Here is a 21029-nt window from a genome sequence, read left to right as displayed (position 1 = left end):
GAATTTTAATATATTTATCTGCATCGGAATAGTGTGTCAGAAAGGATCTGGGCTGTTGTGTTTACAAAGGCTTATGATATTTAGAATATTGTTACAGTTAAGCAGTGATTCGGAACCCAAGCTTGGCAGCATGCCCAGCCACTTGAATACTGATCATGACGGGGTTTGATCATAGTGTAGTGTATTTATTCAGATATCACACTGATGTATGGGGAAAAAAAAACAAAACAAAAAAAAAAACTGTGCTTATTTCGGAAGATGATGTGCAGCTTTCTGAAGTTTTCCACTAGACCAACTAAAATGACTTTTTACTGACTAAATTTCAGCCACAGATTTTTTTTCTCTGCAATGCTAATCTTTCAACAAGAAAAGTGTAAATAGGAAATGTAATAAATTATGAGCAGTGATTATTCCCAGATCTGCTTTTGTACTGAAAATCATGTAACATGAACCTTAACACCACCACCACCACCACCAACAACAACAACAACAACAGTTAGTAAATTAAACTGAATGATTGCATGTGTGTTTGGTATATTATCTCCTGTATGATGCTCATGTCTGGTGACAATGAAAGATTTTGTACAATAATTAAACAAGATATCTGTTATATTTTGCCACCCTCTTCAAAGTGCCTGAGTCTCAAGGGCACAAAACACTGATTTGAGAACTAAAGGCTATCCGCCCACTTTGAGCTAATTTAAGCTTAATTACATCAGTGGAACAAAGACCAGCCCCATCAATGTCTGTGCCTGTCTGTGTGTGCATGAAACAAAAAGTTACCGAAATATTGAGCAAACACACCGTGCATTTTCAGGACCTGCGAGAACAAAACTGAATGTGACAAGCACAAGCACATTCATGTTCTGATTGAGAGTGCGCAGCTAGTATTTGGTAAACATCTCAATAAAGGATTGGATGTTCAATACAGCTAGATTTAGGAATATGAACAATATAAACGATTCATTGTTTTTTGAAATGAAGCAAAAAAAAGTTTATAGACATTATAATGATTACTATATTGAGCATTAAACATGTAAGGTGGCTAATTAAAAAAAAAATCAGAATTTGTCATTGCATTTACAAGGTTGTAAGTTCTTTACCTGGTTGTGCAGTTTTCAGTTAAACAGGACGTCAGATGGTAGGTTGATTCAGGTTCCTTAGAGAACTTGCCACAGTTCTGTCTCTGAAGCAACAATTATTTTAAAAAAATTAATATATATATATATATATATATATATATATATATATATATATATATATATATATATATATATATATATATATATATATAATTACATAATGCAGCAAGAACTAACACCAACAACCAATAATAATAATAATAATAATAATTATTATTATTATTATTGTTGTTGTTGAACCACCACCAACAAAAAATATAATAATAATAATAATAATAATAATAATTATTATTATTTTAGGGCAGGATGGTGATGTAGTGGTTAGCGCTGTTGCCTCACAGCAAGAAGGTCCTGGGTTCGAGCCCAGCGGCCGGTGAGGGCCTTTCTGTGTGGAGTTTGCATGTTCTCACCGTGTCTGTGTGGGTTTCCTCTGGGTGCTCCGGTTTCCCCCACAGTCCAAAGACATGCAGGTTAGGTTAACTGGTGACTCTAAATTGACCGTAGGTGTGAATGTGAGTGTGAATGGTTGTCTGTGTCTATGTGTCAGCCCTGTGATGACCTGGCGACTTGTCCAGGGTGTACCCCGCCTTTCGCCCGTAGTCAGCTGGGATAGGCTCCAGCTTGCCTGCGACCCTGTAGAACAGGATAAGCGGTTACAGGTAATGGATTATTATTATTATTATTATTATTATTATTATTATTATTATTATGACCAAGTAATTGACCACCGGAAACCAGATATTGTAATTCAGAAAAAGAAGACTAGGGAGACGATCACTGTAGACACTGCTGTCCCTGGGGACAGTAAGGTCGTATTGAAAGAATTAGAAAAGCATGACAAGTACCAAGATCTAGCTAGAGAGATTGGAAAGCTATGGAATTCAAAGACAAAAGTTGTTTCAAAAGTTGTTGGGGTGTTGGGCACAGTGTCAAACAAGTTGACAGGACACTTGAAGGAACTGGGTATTCCAGACAGAAAACAAACAATGCAGAAGTCTGCACTCCTCAGATCGGCACATATCCTTAGGAAGGTGTTAGAAGTCTAAGGTCTCAGGATGAGACTTGACTGGAAGCTATTTATCCAGGGATGGACCCTGTGTTTAATCCAAATAATAATAATAATAATAATAATAATAATAATAATAATTTCCTCAAAAATAATTGGCACAGTTCAGATTTTTTATTTTTTTTTGGTCAGCATTGAAATCTTTCTGTTGGAGAAATTGATTTGAAGGCAGTGGTGAGAAGATGAAAAAAAGAAAATGGTTTTTAAATAAGTTACAATTAGATGAGCATTAATCTCAGTGGTGCAAATGAATGTCTGGCTTTAGGGCTTGTTGGATGTAAAAACAGATTCGCTAAACTCTTCTCTCCAGATTGGAATGTGTCCTCTCGCTGCTTTAATTGCACTGTCATCTAGAATGAAAAACATCTTCCTCTTACGCAGCCTGATTCTTCATTTCTGAAACCATGTTTTATATTGTGTACATGCAAGCAGCCTGCTCCTGTGCCGACTGTTTTATCACTCTGATCTATGCAGTCGGGTTACTGTTACACATAAAAGGCTTTAACTACTGTGCCGATACCGTACTGCTATTGTATGTTATTTAACAAATTGTTATTTATTTTATTCAATCACTTGTGATTCCTATTTTCACTCCCCTGTTTCACTGTGTGTATACCTCTCTCTCTCTCTCTCTCTCTCTCTCTCTCTCTCTCTCTCTCTGTGGAGGGGGGGTTATGTATGTGTGCTCACTTTTCATGCTGTGTGCAATGTGTTTGTGTGGATTTGCATATTCATATTCACAGAACATATCACCATTTTCACATAGTATAAAAAAAAGCACATTTTTGGAAGGGAAAATGTTGCTTTTGGTTTGGGTGGGGGCTGTGGTTGTGGAAGGAGGAAGTATTTTAATGTGACCTTCATTAGGCATTCATGTCAACTTTTCTTATCTATTTATGATTAAATTTTTTCCACCCCTGTTGTTCAATTAGTGCTTGACCCCTTTAGCAGCGATGTAAATTAAATGTCATTTCGGTGTCGTTCCATATTTAAAATACTGTGTTAGTTGCGGATCATAAATGATGATCTTCATTCTGCAACTAATTTATTCATTTAACAATTTCCCTCCAGAAGTTGGAGCAGAAGGCTCTGAAGCAAGCTAAGCAGAAGAAATCTAAGTCGGCTGAATTTCTGATGGGTGAGCTCCGTATGATGAGTTATTGCTCATAATTTGTGTAAGGATTAATTAACTAATTAAAGACAAATGGCTCTGGGCTAAATTTTGCTCTTGCTTGTCAGGGCACAATTTGTAATTATTTTAATCATTTCTTCTTCTTTTTCTCCTTCATCCCCATCTTCATTTTCTTCTTCATTTTCTTGTTCTCTTCCCCCCCATCACTCATTCCCTGCATGATTTTGGGGTCAATTTTAACCTAATTGTTCTTCAGTTGCAGTCTCCAGGCTGCACATGAATGTTTCAGCTGGGAAAGAAGCCTCACTATATTGAATCCACTTTGGGGTAAAAATGCACTGCCTTGACCTCCTCTCTCTTTCTTTTCACCTCCTCAGCCAAAGAGCAGGAGCAGGAGGAAGAGGAGAGGGGGATGATGAAGGGCATTGTAAATCCTGGGTTCCTGAGTGGAGAGGAGGAGGACGAGCAGAGCTGTGGTAGACAGAAGGATGGGGAGAGAGAAATAGGAGGTGACGGGCAAGATAGCACTCTTGCCATTCACCAACTGCAAACGAAGCTGGAAGCCCTTGGCAGCACAAGAGGTGAATCTTCACTCTTCATTACACTCAAAGACAGTGACAGAGACTCGCCCTGCCTCCCATCCTAACCTCCACAGGCCCACATTCCTCAGCTAGCCTGCCTCAACAAGTAGTTGCATCCATTTCTGAAGTCAGATATAAGTTGGGATGTATTCGTCTGTTGCATGTGTGTGAGTGTGTGTGTACACGAGATGCAACCGAATGTGAGTACATTATTCAGATTGAACAACTAATGCATACTCAACAAAAATACAAATACAGATATGAAAATAAGTGGAGTATTAATTAATTAATTAATTAATTAATTAATTAATTAATTAATGTAAGAAGGCTTGACAGCGTCAGGGATTGAGATTCCACTGAGAAAAAGAAAAAAAAAAGTTGTGTGAGTTTTTTACCTTCATGTTCATCTTAAAAGAAGAAGCTTTAAATAGGGTTGCCATTTTTCAGCAAAACTCCCCACAAGTACAGTTGAAAACTGCATAAAAAGACTTGAAACTATCCCAGAATGTTCGCAAATAGGAAACTGTGGACATTTTTCTTTTTAACACCCAAGTCTTTTGGAGGGAACAAGTTAACAGTGGAGTCCATTTCTGATTTTCAGACACGGCCATTATACAAGGAACCTGGCAATCGCGCATGTTTAAATTAAAGATAAAACTTGATAACAACAACAAAAAAGTATCCATTTTAAAAGTTATGATATTGCTCAAAATAGACTTTCCTGGTTGCAACCATTTGTACTGAAACCAGATATCCGCCTGTGATGTATCCAGATCACTAGTATGCTGCTTACATTTGTTACACACAGCAATCGAATAAAGGCTTCTAATTCTAAAAAAAAATCCCCAGGTGCCACTGCTCTCTCTCTCTCTCTCTCTCTCTCTCTCTCTGTGTGTGTGTGTTCACTGTTTCAGATGGAAAAGAAAGAATTTCACTGTGCTGTCATGTATATTTGACAAACAAAGGCTTCTAATTCTAAAAATCTAATCAGAAATTTTCTGTAATCATATGATTTTTGCTGGCACCAAAATCCGCAAATGAACAGACTTCACTTTTATGAAATTTAAATCCCACTACGCTAGATAATGCATATGCAGTACTGACAGATACTAGCAAACAATTCCGTTGTCTAAAAAGATTGCATGTCTCAGTGAATAAAAATGAACAAAAGCATGTCACATAAAGATATAAGCAATTTTTTTTCACAAATCAAAACATTGCAAGTAGTGAGTGATGTAGTGTTTATAGGCAGCAAAAGGCTCCCAAAGGCCTGTGGCCTATGGGTCTGCTCATTGTTTATGTGTGTGAGTTTGTGTGTGTGTGGGTTCAATCCTTCGTTTATCGAGCACAACAATTTAGAAGATCATTCATATATATATATATATATATATATATATATATATATATATATATATATATACACACTGGATCTCAGCCTGGGTAAGTCAAGTGGTAGGTAAGTGACGTCACAATCTGATGTCAGAGCATAATATTTGAACTTCATAGAGAGTAAGACAACAGCACCCAGAGACATTTTAATTTAAAAGAAAAACAATATGTACACAGTATACAGATATAAATATGAACAAGTAAACATGTGAAGATGTATGGATATTATCTGTCAGTATAAAGGAGTTTTTTTTTTCATTTTGTTTGATTTTAACATGACATTAATGGGAGATAAACTATTTGGTTTCAGCCCAGGTATCTTACTGAGCATCAAAATAAAACCACTGTATTTCTGTACCGGAAAAATAGGTTTTGATATATTGAAGCATTGCTGTATATAATGTAAACAGACCCCATGCTCTGAACAGAGCTGCATATCTCTGCAGGGCTCTCCACAAAAATAGTTGCTTAATTAATTTTTTAAATTTTATATATTAAGTAATATACTTGTAAGTTCATTGAGCAGATTTTTTTTTGTTTTCCTAATAATAATATTTTTTCCAATTTAATAATAATAATAATAATAATAATAATTATTATTATTATTATTTTTCTAATAATATTTCATCATCTGTAACTTAAATGACAATTCCTTTTTGTAAACGATGGGAAAGATATTGCTGTTTTAAAATATAGCTTTCTTACTGAGTCACATTCGAAGAGTCTCCAGAAATTTCTACACTGAGTCAAGTTCAGTAACTGGATGAAGTTATTTTCCACAAACTGACATTTTTTATTATAATTTGTGAATGGAAAATTAGTTCTTTTTTCCCCCCAGCAGCTCTGTTTTTACAGTGTTTCTAGGGCACAGTGATAGGGTTAACCAAATAACAACAACAGTAGAGACAACTTTCTTGTTCCCACAATATCCACTTCCATTTTCAATATCCATCCAGCCAATATCCGTAACTGCTTATCCTGTGCAGGGTCACGGGCAAGCTGGAGCCTATCCCAGCTGACTATGGGTGAGAGGTGGGGTACACCCTGGACAAGTCGCCAGATCATCACAGGGCTGACACATAGAGACAAACAACCATTCACACTCACATTCACACCTACGGTCAATTTAGAGTCACCAATTAGCCTAACCTGCATGTCTTTGGACTGTGGAGGAAATCAGAACACCCAGAGGAAACCCACACAGACATGGGGAGAACATGCAAACTCCACACAGAAAGGCTCCCGTCAGCCACTGGGCTCGAACCCAGAACCTTCTTGCTCTGAGGCGACAGTGCTAACCACTACACCACCCTGCCGCCCCTATTTTCAATATACATACATATATTTTGAGCATTGAACAGATACAAATACAGAATATAGCCGCACATGGCGATGATGGGCCCTCACACCTCTGGTGCCATCACCAGATAAAGAGTGAAGAGTTCATTTTTTAGGAAGTATGTGAAATGCTTTAGGACATCAGTGAATTAACAACACCACTAACATGTTCTAATCACATGACCCAACACGGCGACCCTTGTCTGAAATAGGGTTCAACCCCTGCTGTGCCCTTGCTTATAAAATGGTTAAATTATTATACAATTTTTTAAACATTTCCCAGCTATACCACACAACATGCCCAAATCACTTGCTAAGGTATTGGCAAACAAACGCAAATATTACTGTTAAATTCATGGTCATGTGTGTCTTTAGACAATATAAACATCAGAGTCCCGATTCTAAATACAACTACAAGAAAAAGGAAAACCTTTTTAACATATAAATCTCATTCTGCTCAGTGACTGCAAAACTAATCTGTACACTTCACCTGCTCATGTAAACTGCAATACTGCCATAACCCCTGAAAACTTTTCTTTATTCCAATGTATAATGGTAAAATGCATGTAATATCTCATTTTCAGACATTGCCTTTACTTTACGTGTGTGTGTGTGTGTGTGTGTGTGTGTGTGTGTGTGTGTGTGTGTGTGTGCGCAAAAAAGTCAAGAGTTTTAAACATTGGAAGCATCAGTTTTTGTGGATAACTACAAGGGCGCAGTTTAGGTGTAAATCATATTACTTAAATTCTAAATATTTTGTGCAATTTCACCTTCATGAGTGAATACATAATGAACTAACACCCCTCTTGTGTGCCACAACACACTACATTAAAGGAGAACTGAAGGCAAATTTTTTAATATCAAAATTCAATTTATCTCATTTTATTAAATACAGGAATGCATTTCTGACAGCTATTTTGTCACTGCTATAGCAAGTTATGAGTGTTTGAAATACAACCCCGATTCCAAAAAAGTTGGGACAAAGTACAAATTGTAAATAAAAGTGGAATGCAATAATATACAAATCTCAAAAACTGATATTGTATTCACAATAGAACAAAGACAACATATCAAATGTCGAAAGTGAGACATTTTGAAATTTCATGCCAAATATTGGCTCATTTGAAATTTCATGACAGCAACACATCTCAAAAAAGTTGGGACAGGGGCAATAAGAGGCTGGAAAAGTTAAAGGTACAAAAAAGGAACAGCTGGCTCTCAGAAATAAAGATGGGAAGAGGATCACCAATCCCCCTAATTCTGCACCGACAAATAGTGGAGCAATATCAGAAAGGAGTTCGACAGTGTAAAATTGCAAAGAGTTTGAACATATCATCATCTACAGTGCATAATATCATCAAAAGATTCAGAGAATCTGGAAGAATCTCTGTGTGTAAGGGTCAAGGCCGGAAAACCATACTGGGTGCCCGTGATCTTCAGGCCCTTAGACGGCACTGCATCACATACAGGCATGCTTCTGTATTGGAAATCACAAAATGGGCTCAGGAATATTTCCAGAGAACATTATCTGTGAACACAATTCACCGTGCCATCCGCTGTTGCCAGCTAAAACTCTATAGTTCAAAGAAGAAGCCGTATCTAAACATGATCCAGAAGCACAGATGTCTTCTCTGGGCCAAGGCTCATTTAAAATGGACTGTGGCAAAGTGGAAAACTGTTCTGTGGTCGGACGAATCAAAATTTGAAGTTCTTTATGGAAATCAGGGATGCCGTGTCATTCGGACTAAAGAGGAGAAGGACGACCCAAGTTGTTATCAGCGCTCAGTTCAGAAGCCTGCATCTCTGATGGTATGGGGTTGCATTAGTGCGTGTGGCATGGGCAGCTTACACATCTGGTAAGACACCATCAATGCTGAAAGGTATATGCAGGTTCTAGAGCAACATATGCTCCCATCCAGACGACATCTCTTTCAGGGAAGACCTTGCATTTTCCAACATGACAATGCCAAACCACATACTGCATCAATTACAGCATCATGGCTGCGTAGAAGAAGGGTCCGGGTACTGAACTGGTCAGCCTGCAGTCCAGATATTTCACCCATAGAAAACATTTGGCGCATCATAAAACGGAAGATACGACAAAAAAGACCTAAGACAGTTGAGCAACTAGAATCCTACATTAGACAAGAATGGGTTAACATTCCTATCCCTAAACTTGAGCAACTTGTCTCCTCAGTCCCCAGATGTTTACAGACTGTTGTAAAGAGAAAAGGGGATGTCTCACAGTGGTAAACATGGCCTTGTCCCAACTTTTTTGAGATGTGTTGTTGTCATTAAATTTAAAATCACTTAATTTCTCTCTTTAAATGATACATTTTCGCAGTTTAAACATTTGATATGTCATCTATGTTCTATTCTGAATAAAATATGGAATTTTGAAACTTCCACATCATTGCATTCCGTTTTTATTTACAATTTGTACTTTGTCCGAACTTTTTTGGAATTGGAGTTGTATGCTATGTAATATATCAGTCCATATGTCAAAGCAATGGCCGTAAACAAGATTTGTTGAGACCTGTGTGAGATTTCATCGGACGGAAGTAAAACGTACAGCGGAAATCAAAGTGACCGACATCTGCCAACGTTGTCAAAAGACGCGCGCGCCCTCTTACAAATCCTGATGTTATCAAGCTGGACGTTTTGTTTGTTTTGATAGCAATCAGGAAAGTTTGAAAAAAGTAGGCAGTAATCATCATTTAAACTCGTTTTAGTGCAATATTTTGTTTGGAAAACAGTTTTCAAAATGGCAGCACTGACACCTGGCTGACACTTCACATTTCGAAGTCTCGCACAAGTCTCATGAAAATCGCACGGATAAGTGATGCCTGCCGTGGACCAAATGAACCAAATTCAACATGGCTAAAAACCGAATAGGCTGATAAGCATAATATTTAATTGCAATTAGTTGCCAATATGAGTCACGATATCAGGTTACTAAAACCAAAAACATAATTGAATAACAAGTTAATTCAGAAAGTTTAAAAATGACTTCAGTTCCTTTAATTACATCATTTTGCATTTCGAAAATTTTAATTCTCATCCATGCTTACATCATGCTCACCAAATTCTGTATGTATGTGATAAATAATTTAGCTTTGCATGTATGGTTACTTACTTACCAGTGCTTGTCTAATAAACACAACATAAAATCTGCTCACTGCTATATTATTCCTTAATAAATAAATAAATATTTACAAAATAACATAAATTAAGGCAATTATGCCTCAGGTTAGTTTAATAAATCTTCTCGGACAAATAGGAGAGATATGAGAGGGAGCGAGAAAGCTTAGCAACATGGAGTCATGTGCGTGTCTGTGTGTGTGCATGCGTACTGAATATACTAAAATCACTGAAAAGTGAACAAAAATAAAGCACACTTTTTTCAACAATAAACAGTGTTGTCACTTTGGTAATCTCTTAAAACTTTACTCAGTCTTGGTCTTTATTTATGTTTGTTCATTTGTGTGCCAAATTCCATGTATCAAAGCAGTTGATGTTGTAGAAGCTGTGCATGTGTGAATAAAAATAATTTAATAAATTCAATAAAAGTAGTGAGAAGCGTGTAGTGTAATGTAATGGAGTGTAAATCATAAATGTGCTCAAGTAAGAGTGAAAAGTATTATGCATTAAAACTACTCCTACAAGTACAATTTATTGGAAGAAGTTAATTTAGTTAAGTATATGTTCATTTCATTTCATTATCTCTAGCTGCTTTGTGTTACTACCCACCTCTGGTCAACCTTCATCCCTAACATCTAAAGTCCTTCCCATGCCATGCCCTGGTCTTCCCTTGCAGTCTCCTGTCCCAGTACTAACCAGGCCGTTAAGGTGTATTGGGTGGCACCGATCTCCATTTCCGTAGCCCTCAGCCTCTCACCTATAGACCGTTTGCACTTACGTCATGAATCTCCCATGATGCTCTCCAATTTTGTTGTGTCTGCCATCTTTGTGGTATAGCATCCATGGCAACCAATGAGAGTACATTGGTGAACTGTAATTTTTCGCAAATATATCATGAATTGAGTAATAGTGACAAGGTCAGATACAGGGAAAAGATAAAAGAATGCTCAGGGGTGGATCTGTACAACAATGTTGTAGAGTATGAAGACGATGTACAGATGTGGCCGAGTGTGAATTACACAGACATCATGGATTACCTGGTGTTAACCACTAGCTTCATCACTGGGAAGCAGATGAAAGCATACAAAAGTTTAGCGCAAGTTTACTGTACGGATCTAGTAGGTTCCTGATGTGGGCAAATGTTACCCAAAATGCAAATCAAAAAAACCCAAACTAATTATTGATGTCTTGTAAGGCAACATTTTACTGAGGTCAACTACCTACATTTTAATGGGGCTTTGTGCTCTGCATTTGTAATTGCAATATAAATCCAAGTAGCGCTTACATGTATATCACTTACAGTATGTCGCATCTTTATATTTAAATATTTTGTCTATGGTTCACATAAACGGTAGAAATATAAACTTAGCCTTTACAAAATGATCTCCACATACTCGTACTTGGTCTCTTTTATGTCCGATCTGTTCAAATTTGCAAGGCACTGTCTCTGTCGTCTATGGGTTAGATCTTCCATTTGGGGTCTTTCTCGCATTTTAACAGTGGGTAAACTAAACAATCTGACTCCAGCCTTAGCAGAATTGTTTGAGCAGCCGATAACTGCGCAAATTTGCAGCATTTTATATTAAGGTACTTGTTGCTATGCATGTATTATTCCACAAAGATGGTGGACACAACTAAATCAGAGAGGGTCATGTGACGTCATGTGCAAATGGTCTATACAGCTAGGGATACAGTCAGGGGATGGACCTCTGGTAATCGTGAGAGTTTGACTCCCAACTCGCAGCTGTATTGCAGTGTGCCTTGCCAGACAGCAGTAGGTACCACTTTTATGATGGTCTTTGGTATGACCTGACCATGAGTAGAACTCATGATCTCCCAATTGAGAGGTGGACATGCTAACCACTAGGCCAGCTCGCTGTAACCTTCATCCCTGACAACCACTAAATTAGCATCACAATTAACCAATGTAACAAAACACAATCTCTGCTTCTCCTTACTCTCTTACCTCTAAGCCATCCATCCATCCATTATCCATTTAAAAACATCCATTTAAAAACAATCATTTTGACCGCTTCAAAAGATAGGTATCTAACGCACTATATAACACATTTAGTTATAAAAGAGCACTCACCAGGCGAGGAAGCTGCAGTATTTGAGGTAGGGGATTGACATGAATCTTGTTTGATTGACTCTGTGATCATTTGGGAAGATTATTCAATAATTTTGCATTTCTTTCTGTGCTCTGTAAGCCTAGCATTTCGAGCATTTACCGCTTTAGTACCGCTTTGATTTTGCTATGACCCATATTTTGTGTTGGAGCCCAGTCTGGATCCGTAAAATTGTCAAGATCAGCTGGTTTCCCTAATGGAAAGAAAAAGCAAAATAAAAGCAGCAGCATCAAAAATTATATACAGCTCTTTGTAAAATTAAATAATCATAGAAGCCTTTGATTGTTGGATCACACACTCAATGATCACGACAAGTTTCTGCACGATCAGGCCATTAAACGATCCAATATTTCTTATATATTGTGATCTTTCATTAATAACTAGTTCGTAGCACTTACCATTGATAAATTGTTCACTGCAGACTCATATGGTTTTTGCTTTCTCATTGCTTAGATCAGCCTGGTTTATGTTGGACGGCCATTGACGTCTAATCTCCGTGGACAACTCTCTTGTTTTTTTCTCCTCGATTATTTATAATTGCTGGAATTCTAAAGAACTAATAAGTCCCCTTTTCTTGAATAGAGTTGTGCCCACATCCAATTACAGCACAAAGAGTCGGCATAGCAAAGAAACCAAAGGAATTCTTGAGCGTAACAACCTCTTGAGTACATTGTCTATAGTAAATGTGTGCCATGTGAGTTTGTGTATATCCTCCAACATGGCCAACTTCCAGTTCAAAACATCATGCATAATTAGCTACGATGTCATGTGCAAACGAAGAATACAGTATCCTTGACTTGCAAGTGACGTCAAAGCAAAATAGAAACCCAGATGTCGGCCATGTTGGTGGATATACAAATGTGGGGTCAAGCGACATTCCATGCAAAACATAGTCATGCGTGTGCAACTTTCTTTGTTTTTCCATTGCTTTAAGCATTCTTTTAGCTATGCCATATCTTTGTGCTGTATATGGTTGTGGTCACAACAGTACTTGTGACCATGGCACATTCCGATTTTTTAGAATTCCATCCGTGATTCGGAAAGAGGGCAAGGAAACTCTGAGGCTTAGGCTACATCCACACGACAACGGCAACGAGATTTTATTGAAAAAAAATCACGTCCACATGGGCAACGGATCAGTAAAATATCAGGTACATATGGCAACGCAACGCTTGCTGAAAACGATGCAATACACATGCCACACCTCTACGTGCGCTGTAAGACGGTCCCATCGGAGATACCAGAACAATAGAAGAAGTAGGACGCATGCGCATAAACCCCTTCTACCCGGCGTGAACACACAACAACAAGAAGAAGATGGCTGCGACTACGCGAGGAAATCGTGCCTTCTGTGTGTACAAATTAGTTTTATTAGTGTGCATAGTTTTATATAACTTAATTTTCTTATTGTGTGTGAACATTTTGAAAAGCATTTTTATATAATTTATATAACTTTTTATATTGTGTGTGAACATTTTGAAAAGCAGTCTTATCCAATAAAAAAAAAGAAATTCAAGAAATGGTTCAGTTACTTGTTTATTTAAAAGAAAAGCTGTATACAAAAGTGAATGCAATGCAGTGGTTCATACAAAACAGTGAGAGTGCTGCTTGTTCTAGTCATGTGGTTGTGACGTCATCATAAACAAATCCATTCTACTCATCCAGACGACTTCGCAATGGCGCCGTTGCTAGATTTTTCCACTCTGGAACCCATTCTCAAAAAATATCGTTTTGGGGCACCCAAAATGCCGGTGCCGTGTGGACGCCAGGCCGAAACGATAAACAATTTTATCAGATTCACCTGAATCCGTTGCCGTGTGGACAGGGCCTTAGTATGGAGAGGAGACGAGCACGGCTGAACAACATCAGCAGGGCTGATCTAACAGAGGCTAAAACCAAAACAGCTCGTGTTTGCAGTAAGCATTTTATCTCAGGTGAGATTCAAAAGCTCTCTCAATAATATCATGAAAGAATTTTATTCTGTGTTGCTAGAATTTTGCTATAAAATGAGCGCTGTCTTGTTGTGGTTCACTCGGTCGTTGTTATAATTTTAGCACGTGTATTACCATTTCACTTCTAGGAATGCCAGCAAAATTATACGATAGAAACAATCCAGACTGGGCACCCACTCAGAAAATGGGCTGTTTCGGCCAAGGTCGGACTTGATTCTTCGACAGCCGAACAACACCAAAGCGCTCAAAGGAATAGGAAGACAGCTGAATTTGCGGAAGCTGCGTGTGGTAGCTCACCCGTGGAGTTCCAAGCAGGGGCGCAGATAGGATTTTTGAACTGGGGGGGACTGAGCTGTCAGCAAATGATTCCATTTTGTGTATATATATGTGTGTGTGTGTGTGTGTGTGTGTGTGTGTGTGTGTGTGTGTATATATATATATATATATATATATATATATATATATATATATATATACACACACACTACCGTTCAAAAGTTTGGGGTCACTTTGAAATTTCCTTATTTTTGAAAGAAAAGCACTGTTCTTTTCAATGAAGATCACTTTAAACTAATCAGAAATCCACTCTATACATTGCTAATGTGGTAAATGACTATTCTAGCTGCAAATGTGTGGTTTTTGGTGCAATATCTCCATAGGTGTATAGAGGCCCATTTCCAGCAACTCTCACTCCAGTGTTCTAATGGTACAATGTGTTTGCTCATTGCCTCAGAAGGCTAATGGATGATTAGAAAACCCTTGTACAATCATGTTAGCACAGCTGAAAACAGTTGAGCTCTTTAGAGAAGCTATAAAACTGACCTTCCTTTGAGCAGATTGAGTTTCTGGAGCATCACATTTGTGGGGTCGATTAAATGCTCAAAATGGCCAGAAAAATGTCTTGACTATATTTGCTATTCATTTTACAACTTATGGTGGTAAATAAAAGTGTGACTTTTCATGGAAAACACAAAATTGTCTGGGTGACCCCAAACTTTTGAACGGTAGTGTGTATACATGTTATTTCACCTCCCTCACTGCCATCACCAGGAACTACCTGCAGGCCAGGACAATGATAACATTTTAACATAGCCTATGGAAATCCAAAGTTTACACATTATCATCACGCACAGAAATTGCAAAACTAGTTTTAAAACCGCTAAGTTCCAACTGTTAAACATAGCGATAGGCTGGGCTACGTGTGTGTGTGTAAAGTGTAAACCAGTGCATCCTGACTTTCTAACTATGCCTGTGTGTTGTGTGAGCGGCAGTCAGTCAACAACTCTTCGCAAAGTTTCCTTATGAAACAATATGCTCGCTGAAATTATGGCAGAGAATGCCAGATTAAACATTAAAACTGCCTTCTGAGCACTGTATCTACAGGCTACCACCGAAAGAAGGAGGCTACCAGAAAGGCATCTCTACTCCGTACGATTTTACTTTCACTACGACATTACTTTGAACAGACTATCAAAAAATTGCAAGGTGATATGATAAAGTAAGGCACAGTTTACTTACAGTCATTTTTTTTTTTTGAAAAAAAACCATGCAATCGTTTTCTGCCTTTTGGCATCCTTCATCATGCCGTGTTGGGGTCCTGAACTAGGAGGAGCTGTCCCCTATATGCCTGTCAAACTTGTTGTGGGTAACCATAGCAACCAAGCTCGAGCTCGCAACCTGTGCAGTCTGCGCAGTTGCAACTATGTATGTACTGCTGTGCACCTCAATAAACCGAATGGTAATTAGTCTTTTGATTTTTCCATGAGGTTTGCCTTATGCAAAGAAAGACAGCATAGATGTTTTTTCCTCCCTATAAGTGGGGGGACCGAACGAGGTGAATTTAAATCTGGGTGGGACGAATCCCCCCTGTCCCCCCTTCTATCTGCGCCCGTGGTTCCAAGACATCCAAGACACCACGGTTGAAGCTGAAAAATTAATACCAGGCCAGCTAATTTTGACTAAAACAAAGTAATATTATTTTGAAACTTCCATAAATTTAAGATTTCCAAACTCATCTGGGTACTCAATGGTCAGTAGAAGCATCTTATCCTCAGAAAAATCAGACTTTTTAAAATAATATGGGCCAAAACCACACATATCTATCTTGTCTTTGTATCGAATCTTCGCTCGACCATTCAAATCGTGGTAATACTGAGAAAATTCAGCATTGTTTCCTGACACGCTTTCAGCGGCTGCCATCCTAGTTGCTTTGTATGTCCACCATCATGGCAGACGCTCATGACGGAGCACGTTTTGATCACGTGGTTGCAAGTCATCTATATTAGCCATAGTGATTGGTATACAGTGTTTGTCAACTACCAAGCTGATAGGCAGATTATTAACCACAGTTAAGTGATTTAGTTTCAGCTGCCGGCTGCAAACAATAACTGAACAATACAAACGATTATCAAATTCAAGCCAGTCAAACTTGCACATTGTCTTTTTTATTATTATTTTTTAATAAAATTATTATTCCTTTAATCATTTTTAAGAACTTTTTTACACACATACTAAGCTAAATGTTAATAAAATTGTTTAATGTTAAGTTTAACTGTGGCTAACATTAATCTAAGTGTACCATTTGACCAAAAAAATAATAATAATAATAATTCATGATTACGAGACACTTCCTCAAAGATAGCCAGCATTATGAAAAAATGTTACTCAAAAAGATCGACCGCAAAATTACCAAGGACAACTTGCTACACCTTTATTTACAATATTTACAGAGATCATTGTGACAGGGTTTGCTTTGAAGTCTCAATATTTTGCATAGTTCCTCCCTGTCCATGGCGAGTCATTTTAATGATGCCATAACAACGCTTATCAACTTACCAAACAGTAAATTGTAACATGACACAGTTATGACTGAATACGACATGAATTCAAGTAGTGTGGCAGGGTGTAGCTGGTTAAGAGAATGCCCCTCGAGCTGCTGGATTCCCATAAACACAGCTTTGATGCCCAGAGGTCACTGATTGCTAATAAGAAGGCAATGGGACATGGCATTTGCTCTCTCCTCCCTCTTACTTTCTGCCCACTTTCTCTCTTCCCTCTCTCCCTCTCTAGCTCTGGCCATTGACCCTCAGAATTAGGATATTGTCTTTGAAATTGTAGCCTCTATGCTCTTACACGTTTCTCATTAGTTCGTTTGAACACAGGTAACATATGGCAGGTTGTGTTTAAGAGATTGCCTGGGCTGACCTTTTCCTAGCATGCTAATGAGGCCCCAGAGCAGCGGTAGGCCCTGGTGGCATTCACTTCTGGGAAACAGAGGGTAAGAGAAGCCCTATCAGGCTGGCTGATGTGAGCTTTTAAAAATTAACATCTTCGCTTCATATGCTTCTAATAATCACTAACCTCAACCAACCTGCCACCTATCAACCCCTTTTACACACATACTCTCTCTCTCTCTCTCTCTTATTGTAGCTCTCGCTCACTTTTCCTCTCTTTTCTCTTTTGACGTCCATCTGTACTTTCCACAGGAAATGAAGGTGCTCGAAATTACTTTGACCCCTGGGCGACAGTGGAGGGTGACCTGAGGCAGCGCGGGATGTCCAGGGTTGGAGCGGGAGATGAGCTAGAATTAAGTATGCCATTTTTGCTTGTAATGGGCTGCCTCAGTTCATTAAAGCAGGGTGAGCAAGTTCACTCTTGGCCAGCCGCTGCACTTAGTGGGATGGTCTATGTAAATACTTTTTAACCAAAGGCCAGTGAGATAGTCCAATGCCGTGGCCATCATTGCTGAAGGTCACATATCATTGGTTGCTTCCATTTTCAGTGCCTCACCATTTACTTTAACATACTTGAAATGACAGTGGGAATGGGAATCTCCTTGGTGCAGTGATAGATCTCCCCCCATTTGCCTATTAAAGATGTGCTCTTGGGATTGAGGTAATATGCATGTTATAATGAAATCTGCCTATTAACAGAAATGCCATTCCAACTGTATCTTTTTGGACACCATTTTTCTGTAATATCCTTGAATCCTACCAAACAGAATCACCTTTGACAGTCATGTTCCTTCGGTGGGTACAGTGTAATATAAAATTTTGCATATATTTCCTTGCCTTTAAAAGCCTTACAGAACGACCTACGTGTCTGTTATTATTAGCTTTGAGGTATAATGAATGAATGCAAATTAAGGTCAAGAATTAGTGTCACTTTGTTGGAAAATCGTTGCATGGTTTTCATTTTGACTTTGCAGCATGGGTGATGTTGATTGATATGTGTGTGGCATTAAAATGAAATTGTTATTCATTGATTCATGTTTTGCTTGTTTTTGTGTCACAGAATTCATGCATGAGGATGAACGGGGTCTGTATGAGAAGCTGTCTCAAATGCTGAATGAAGATGAAGCGTCAACTGTCATCGATTTGCCTGGTAAGAAACATACATTCAAATGGCTGAAATGGACACGCACAAACACACAGTTAGGTCTGGTAAAGAAGGACAGATGCTTGGCTTATGCCTCTAAAATGAAACAGAACTTCAATAAACTATTCAGTTAATCAAGTACCAGGCTTGTAGTACTCGAGTCCAGGACTCAGACTCAAGTCTGACTCGTGCCTTAATTTTAAGGACTCATGACTTGACTTGGAATTGAGCACTGATGACTCGGACTTGGACTCGGACTCGTGCATTAACTGCATTCTGACTCGTAAATTGGAGATGAGGACTCTGATTTTTTTCTTTATTTTTTGTAACATGCCTTAATAATTTCGCATAAGATATTTATATCTACATTCATTTTTACACTCATTTCATGCAAGAGAATGCAAATTGACCTGTTCACACATCATGTTCAGGAACAAACTAACGTTAATGGCGCTAAAATGCCTGGAGAGAAGCCCCTAGGATTGTCTGCTTTGCTTATACAGACTTCTCATGCGGTGGGAAAAAAATGCACTGCTATGTGTTCCATATGTAGAAGAACTATCAAGCAGACAACAAGGACAACCTCGACTTTCAATCATCATTTGGCAAGACTCCACCCAGAGACGTAAGTGACATGCTATGTTCATTGCTCTGTTGATAGTGGGTGGGGCTTGCTGACTGATGAACTACGGTAGCTAGTGTTAACCCTCTCTCATGTTATTTGCCCTGTTGATAGCGGGACTTGCTTGCTGAGCGATGAACTAGCTAGTGTTAACCCTCTCTCGTGTTATTTGCCCTGTTGATAGTGGGCGGGGCTTGCTGAGTGATGAACAAGCTTTTTTTCTGTAGCCTATGAACTAAAATGGGGCAGTCGAGCAGTAAAGTTAAGACCAATTTATGCTGACAACCCGGTCCTCGCAGATAGCGTCGCAGACAGTGTCTGTGTAGCCCCCCCACCTTCGCAGACGCTCTGCGCGCGCCTCCCAAAAATTGTGACCACCGCAGAAGCCTCGCAGACAGCGTCGCAGACAAAAGGGCTCTGATTGGTCCACTCTACATCTGCTGTACACGCACTTCCGCTTCCCTACTTTCCCGGTTTGTTTTGTTTTCACGACCGCTATTTTTAAAAACACGAGCAAAGATGGAGCAGCACGAAGAGCGGTTGATCGAGGAAGTGAGGAAGTACGTACATCTATACGACTCCAGTTCTAGTCATTATAAGTAACTGGAGGATAAACACTCCACTAACCACACCCACCAACTACTCCTAGCGATTTCGCGACTTCGCGCCCCCTTGCGTTGTGGCAGTGAATAACATCGCGCACGCCTATTACTCCCCGCTCAACGATAAATTACAACTGTCTGCGAAAAGCTGTCTGCGAAAGCCTTGTCGCAAGAGCATGCAGAGGCCTTTAGTCCAACACAGTAGCAGAGACGGTTTCACATAAAGGCAGCAACAGCCACTGTTAAATGGTGCGGTTGGAGTCTTGTTCTCAGACTTGACTCGAAATTTTCTTTAATGACTCAGACTTGAACACTGAGGACTCAAGACTGGACTCGGACTTGAGGTTTAGTGACTCGACTACAACACTGTCAAGTACTAATGCTAATGTGCAAATGAAGACTAAGACCACACATCACACACAAGTGCTAATCCACAGCTAATATTTATCCCAGGACAGCTATATTGCATGTGTACAGAGAATGTAGCTTTGTTGTGATTTATTCTTCAGAACAAATGCACTGTGCTTAATGGACCTGCACAGTTCTTCCTGTAAGCATGTCTGAATACAGTCAACATGTGCAGTCTGCCACCGAAAGAAACTCAGCACCGAGTGGCTTCTCCCGAGAGGGATTTCTCCAGGATTTCCTTCTCTTAAACACTGCACACTGGACGTCTATTAAGCAAATGATGTTTTGCATGTCTTGCTCATGAACATGCTTTGTATCAGAGTATGATAGTGAGGAAAAATCTGCAATGCTCTTGGGGTGCAAAACGAACAAAGAGAGAAGCTGGAAACACACCAGTGGGAGGCAGGATCATGAGAACACACCGAGACAATTGTCTCAGGCCTATTGTTAATGCTCCGAAGCCTCAATGGCTGGCTGGCTGGCTGGCTGGATGCTAGCAGAGGAAAGGAAACAGTGATCAGCCTCCTCCTCCTCCTCCTGTGGTGGAAGTGTGTTAATCCCAGTATCCTCTTTACTAGTGCTTCATTGTAGGATTTCATGAACATTCTGGGACAATAGCTCAGTGACTAATCTCACGGCTCCAGCAAAAATCCCAAACAATCAAATGCAGTGTTAGCCGAATAACGTTACATGCGTGAGTTCTGACGGGCCTAAACCCACTGCCGATCCTGCCAAAGGATTACAACCACTATGCACCACCTCAACCAAATATGCAAGACTGGCTTCCTACTAAAACAAAGAGAGAAATTTGTCTGGCACTTTTCCACAGGTTTGGGGATGGAGTCTCAAACTTATCCTGCTGTTAATGGAACAGGACTGTGGGCAGAGACAGGGAAGACTATGACACAGTGGCAAAGCCTACTGCAAGGCTGAAATGAGCAAAAGCCCATCTGAATTTCTCCCTTTTGAGGAATTCTTTTGTATGACTTTATGAGATTTGGTTGAGTGGCTACCTGGATAATTAATTATGAAATGTCGTATCTGGATATGTTCAAGTTATCTCATAAATCATAACTGACTAGTCACAACAGTGACTAACTTACGTATCACTGGTGTATTCATGTGCAAATTTACAGTACAGAATGAATGA

The 21029-nt window shown here is 39.1% G+C and overlaps 1 protein-coding gene across 7 annotated transcripts in view; it reads left to right on the top strand.

Annotated features, from left to right (window-relative positions):
- The window catches only part of ofcc1 (orofacial cleft 1 candidate 1), a 285101-nt gene that overhangs the window by 88241 nt on the left and 175831 nt on the right, over positions 1–21029 (top strand). For 5 of the 7 annotated variants that reach the window (XR_009650730.1, XM_060900088.1, XM_060900092.1 and 2 more), the window contains exons 2-6: positions 3280–3346; positions 3718–3921; positions 17356–17460; positions 18164–18253; positions 18801–18872. Coding sequence is in view for 6 of the 7 variants with exons in the window: in XM_060900088.1 (XP_060756071.1) it covers positions 3343–3346; positions 3718–3921; positions 17356–17460; positions 18164–18253; positions 18801–18872 (475 nt within the window). In the remaining variant the exon portion in view is untranslated. The remainder of the gene's footprint in view (positions 1–3279; positions 3347–3717; positions 3922–17355; positions 17461–18163; positions 18254–18800; positions 18873–21029) is intronic. The other 2 variants (XM_060900091.1, XM_060900089.1) reach the window with 2 other exon arrangements.

The sequence above is a fragment of the Neoarius graeffei genome, chromosome 19, assembly GCF_027579695.1.
Source record: "Neoarius graeffei isolate fNeoGra1 chromosome 19, fNeoGra1.pri, whole genome shotgun sequence".
Lineage (NCBI taxonomy): Eukaryota > Metazoa > Chordata > Actinopteri > Siluriformes > Ariidae > Neoarius > Neoarius graeffei.
Note: the sequence above shows the minus strand (reverse complement) of the source record. Positions and strands in the feature narration are given on the sequence as shown.